The 6,038-nt window shown below is 31.7% G+C and overlaps 1 protein-coding gene across 1 annotated transcript in view; it reads right to left on the bottom strand.

Annotated features, from left to right (window-relative positions):
* Nucleotides 1-3,355, bottom strand: part of LOC110038005 (elongation factor 2-like) — a 6,928-nt gene extending 3,573 nt beyond the window's left edge. The window contains exons 1-2 of the mRNA XM_020742758.1: nucleotides 3,257-3,355; nucleotides 491-630 (exon numbers count right to left, since the gene is read on the bottom strand). Of these exons, the coding sequence (XP_020598417.1) occupies nucleotides 491-581 (91 nt within the window). The 5' untranslated portion in view covers nucleotides 582-630; nucleotides 3,257-3,355. The remainder of the gene's footprint in view (nucleotides 1-490; nucleotides 631-3,256) is intronic.
* Nucleotides 3,356-6,038: the final 2,683 nt, after the last annotated feature.

The following is a 6,038-nucleotide window of genomic DNA, read 5'->3' as shown; positions in this document are numbered from 1 at the left end:
TAACTTATCGAACGAAATTAACGAGCCGAACACGAGTTGTTCGCGAACAACGAGCCGTTTTGACGGCCCTAATTGTAACGAAATTAACGAGCCGAACAGGAGCTTCTTAACGAGTCGAACACAAGCTATTCGCGAACAACGAGCCGTTTCGACAGCCCTAACTGTGAAGCCCAGTTTCCCTCTTTTTCTTTTTCTATTTTTATTTACAGTTTTATCTCTATTTCAACTATGTCAGCATATTCCATCATCAATATCACGTATAAAGTACAAGTTTTATTTTCTACGCCTGCAGAGGAATTTGATCAATACTTAGTTCAGGTTAAGCTAACGAAATTTTTTAGAGAGTTTCAGTTTACGAGGACAGTGGGGAAGATTCTACCCAAAGTACTAACAAGTTATTTTAAGCATTCATACATAATAATATATACTTACCTGTGAAAATCAATTATTGTAGGAAGGACAACTACAAATATTAGTTAACCCTACTTACCATGATCAACATGGGCAATGACCGACATGTTTCTAATATTGTGTTTTAGGTCCATGATCCTTCGAAGCTCTTCTGATGTAAACTTCACCATCTTGATTGATGGAAGCAAATGATCAATGGCAAAATATTCTCTTAAATCTCTGCATAAATGAGAAATATTATCAAACAATGAGATGGAAATACAAAATGTGCATATTTTGAGGAATACATAATTTTCAAATCATTATAAGATTCCTCATACAAGAAAGTAAAGTAAAAGTTCAAAATACTTAACAGTTCAAACAGAGCTACATGATTCTATAAAAAAAACTAGTTGTCAACAATTTCCATTTGAGAAATCAATGTAATCACATGAAAATGATAAAGCCTACACTTCAAAATATCATGCCCTGCACAAACGACATTACACTTCAATATTTAAAAATTAAATTCACCAACTCTAAGAACATCTATAAATGAATTAGCATATTTTCTATTAAATTCAATGATGAAAATTTATTTTGAATTATCAAATTTAATTCTAATCTAAAATGATCAATTGAACAATCATTAAAACAAAATTTTAGTAAATAATAATAACACTGCAGAAGATTATGGGCCAATTAAGAAACATGCAATTAAATTGATGAAAAAGTAGTAGTTTTATTAGGAAGGAAAATTAAAAGCATTAGAATTCAATATGAACTTCGAACATAACAAAAGCAAGGCATCGATTCAGGCCAAATGCATGTAAGATGAGATACTATGAATGAACAAAAATCTATATTATTTAAACATATCTAAATTTATAAAAAGATTCAACAATGATCTTAAATTCATGTTGATGTTTCTTAATTTGATTGGAAAAAGACAAATTGATGATTATGATGTGTGCGTTTTGTGGCCTGTTGATATAGCAGCCTCTCTGAAGGTCTTAAGTCTGCTTAGGTCACGGGTTCGAATCATCCCATGTGTAATTTCTTAATTTGATTGGAAAAAGACAAATTGATGATCATAACTTGATGTCATGATAATATGATGTCTAGCAAATTGTGTGTGTGTGTGTGTGTGCACGCACCATGTTGATGTTTCTTAATTTGATTGGAAAAAGACAAATTGATGATTATGATGTGTGCGTTTTGTGGCCTGTTGATATAGCAGCCTCTCTGAAGGTCTTAAGTCTGCTTAGGTCACGGGTTCGAATCATCCCATGTGTAAAGTGTGGTACTCGAATATTTAACACACCTAGGGATGGCCGAGGCTCTTCTAATAGTCTCTAACCATTCCTTTTAAATATATAAAAAGAATTACTTAAAACAACAAATTGAGACTATAATGATATGAAAAAGTTAAAGTAAAAGGATGATAAGCCTTAAGGATTCTATAACACTCAATGGAGTAAAACATAATAATAAAATAAATCTTTTTTAAAAAATAGATTTACTCCTTCATATAAATTGTGTGTATGTAGATGGTTAGACACATTAATTTAATAAAAAACCATATTCAATTATCATTATCAAGAATATTTGAGTATATGTACATAATGATAGAAGGAAAATTTTAAAGATAAAGAAAATTCAAATTAATTTGACTAATATGCCCCTCAAAATTTTAAATAGCTAATTAACTTTGGAAATAGTTTGATTGATAATTTTCTTATAATGAAATATGAAGGTATAATCTGTCATGCTATAATTAATATATGAATTTTTGAATGTATTACAACATAAATTTCATTCACCATTCATCTTCCCGAGTCTTTTTTTCTTCATTGATTGATAGAATTATCACCATTCTTGTCATAATTTCTTGCAACTCAAAGCCTTTGAAACCCTCTCACACAACTCTTTCGAGTTTGAGGAAAACAAAACAATCACATGAAAATGATGAAGAATAAACTTACAAAATATCAATACAAAATAATCTTATGATTTATATTACATAAATAATATTGCACTTCAATTAAACACTCAGTTCTCCAAGCTCTAAAAACATATATAAATAAATTAGCATATTTTTCCAATAATTAAAGTAAATGAATTTTGATATCAGTTTTCAATATTAAGTCCACGCTGAAATGATCAATTGAATGATCATTGAAAGAAGAAAATAGCAAATTTTAATGAAGTTATAGAAAAATATAGGCCAATTAAGAAACAAGTAATCATAATGATGAAAAAGTGGTACCACAAAAATTAAAAACAGCTTTCATCAAAGTTAAAAAAATAAAATAAAATTGAATATGTATCTCAAACACACCTAAAGCAAAGCACCAATTCCGGCCAAATGTATCCAATGTGATCTGAAAGGGATAATTAGAAACCTAAAAATTTTAAAATTTCATAAAAAGTATTCACCACTAATTATAATATCATTATGATGCTTTTTAATTTTATTTGAACAAGCAGACACGTGATGGCAAACATAGTGCCAATGAAAGGCTATGATGCATCTTTAGTGAGATATGTTTGTCCAATAAATGTGATCAGTTTTTGTATCAAATATGAAGTTGAAAAAACAATAAAACAGCATTCACAAATCAAACAAAGAAAAATAATAAAATAAGAATGCATAAATTTAGACAAAACTAACATGGCTGGAGTGATTGTTTGCAGATCTAAATAATCTCAAACAATAATAGAGGAGCAATCTTTCATACAGAATAAGCCACCACAGAAGCAAAGATAGATGAAGTTCTCCCATGCAACAAGACTTTTAGATTCAACGAAGAACTAATTCCAAAACAAGTTCAAGAAAATGTCATGCCGGAGACGTCGAACTCACCAGGAAAAAAAAGAGAGAACTTCAAGGATGAAACTTCTGAGCCGTGCTTTCAATCTGCCCTTGCGGTAAGAAAATGGTTTTTAAAGTAACGAACGAAAGCCTTTCTTCACGTAAAAATAGAAATAAAAGTTTTAAGGAGTATAATATATTAATATTCCTTCCTCTAATAATAGAAATAAGACATTAATTTAGGGAAAGGAAAGAAAAGCCGTAATTATCTCTAAGCGAAAGTAGTGGGACCACAAAAGATTCTTTTTTCTAGATTTAGGTTGTGGCATGTTGTTGAACTTGAGAAACCGCCCAATTGTAACAGCCACCGATAACTATATAAAATAAGGCGACGTACGTGTGGTAACCACCCAATCCTTACTTACGTGCGTATTGATTTTTTTTTTCTCTATTTATTGCACCCAAAGCCTTATTATCACATGAAAAATGCTACTATTTTAAAATTTAACAGGTAAAATACACATTTTCATGTACAGGCAATCTGAAACATTCAAGTATAACGAAGTTTAACTCTTTAAATATCAAGGCATCTTTTGGTGTAGTGGTTGAAATTTCATCAAAAAAATTTAAATTTAAATTTAAATGTTCTCAAGCGGCAAGCTTGGGTTGGGTGCTGTCAGCACTATTTTGGTTGAGGAGTTGCTCATTAGAATATGTCGGCCGCCGGAATCGGAATTGTTGTCCGTAAGAAGCTGTCGGTCACTAGAATCAAAATCCCGTCTCCTGCGTCAGAAAGATATTTTAATGTTTAGAAAAATATGAAATCAAACTGACCCCATATTTTTCATAGTTTAAATGAAAGAGCACAATATCTCAAATTTTGTATCTATCCCGAAGGATGAACACAAAACTTGAGGATGTGGCTTGATCAAATAAACTAAGAATTGTATGAAATATGTTTGGTCGGCGAAATCATTTTATTTACCGACAATTTCCCCTATTTAATATGAAGAACTAAGTAGGGTTTATATTAATCTGGGTTCAGAAAAGCTTCCTATAAGGGCAATCCTCTATAGTTAATTGCATCTTAGATAACCAAAGTCACCTAAAAAAACTCTCAATAAAAATCAAGGAATATTATCTTTAAAGAGGTCAAAAAGATATGACTTGTCAACGAGATCGGACAAAGAGATGTGAAAGGAGAAATGACTCAAATTTAAAACATTTTGTTTTGGAATCCAAAGGAGGATACTAGGGGATGTCATAGATCCGGAGGAGAACTTTGATGACTTCCCAAGCTACCCTATGGTTTGGCTCCAGTTTTGGAGAGAAATATTTAAATGTTTCTTCCTGCCAATTTTATTAGTTATGGCTTACATTCGAGTGAAACGATCACACAAATTGCCTGGAAGATGTGAGGATTTAGGTCGTAACGAAAGACATCCTCGGAATCCTAATACGAGTTAGGACTTATATTGTATAGCAGAACCCTACAAAATCCTAAAGAAAGGTTGAGATTTATGTTGCATAAGCAAACCACCTCAATGCCCTATGGCTTGGTTATTTAATTCTAAAGAAAGAATGGTTTAACTGATGTAGACATGTTCTGCTGTTGAACATGGTCGTGCTACCCACAATGCTAGCTCTAAGCTTCTCGTCGAGGTAAGTTTAGGTTTTCTAATGTGTCAAGTTATAATGTCAAATCAGATATCTCTAAGGGTCATGGTTATTTAAATGGTATGGGGCATACTAAAGTTGATTAAAGCGACACCAGTTAGGATCTTACGATTCCCTCGTTTCGACACTACTATTTTCTTTCGAATTCACTTAGTACAAATGAATTTAATAAACTCAACTTATTGAATACCACACTTTCATTTATACCTTGGGAAACTTTGTTAGCAACCGTAGGTTACCTTCTCCAAGGGATTCCCGATCTTCCGATAGAAACATTTTAATTTAGTTTCAATTTTTGTTTTGTGTTGTTTGTGATTAAATTTTAAGTTGTCTTATATTTTGAATGTTGTGGCGGTAAATTTTATCTTGATTCATTTTTAGTTTTGGTTTGGTTTTACGGTTATCCTAGCAGTTTTGGTTTTCATACAGGGTGACATCATTGTTTAACATGCATGCTCAAGGCAAGAAGTACAAAAAGGTAAATGTAATAATTTAAAAAATATACCTGTCGATTCTTCTCCTTTATCCACCTGAAAGGTTAGTACTTGCAAGACATGTATATAATTTTGTAGAGATTTTAAATTGCAGGAGTAGATGAATGTTTAGCTACCAAACCCCAAGTTGTGACCTTATTGAATCTCAGAAGAACCTAGTGAACGATGTTAGAACAAAAATATGACAAGTCCAATTTGCCCTTCAGAACGTCCAGCAGATTTCAAAATGCTCGAAGCATGACCCTGGACCACTTTAAAGATTTCTTGAAATAATTTGAGTTCATTTTGGACTTATCTTATTGTTCCACTAATCATCCGAGGTTTAAGTGTGACTACACCGTTGCTCAGTGAAACTTGACAATTTAATTATCCTGAGGATAGGATACACAGTTAATCAATTGATGTTTCATTTAAAAGTTATGTGAGTGGGTACCCCTAAGGCAAGTTTAAGTCATTTATGATTATGGTGCCCACAATTAAAGTCAGACTTGTACTGTTTAAAGATTTTAATCACCAATCATGTTATCTTCTAAATATGATCAATTGAATGTAGATATCAAGCCTATGTCACTACTAAGCCTTTAACAATCATGATACGCGGAATGGTGATTATCAAAATTTTGATTTAAGTGATATATATTCTTATTGAAAGATCACATAAT

The sequence above is a fragment of the Phalaenopsis equestris genome, unplaced genomic scaffold (genome assembly GCF_001263595.1).
Source record: "Phalaenopsis equestris unplaced genomic scaffold, ASM126359v1 Scaffold229006, whole genome shotgun sequence".
NCBI classification, from domain to species: Eukaryota; Viridiplantae; Streptophyta; class Magnoliopsida; order Asparagales; family Orchidaceae; genus Phalaenopsis; species Phalaenopsis equestris.
The sequence above is the reverse complement of the archived record's forward strand: the minus strand, read 5'-3'. Positions and strand labels throughout refer to the sequence as shown.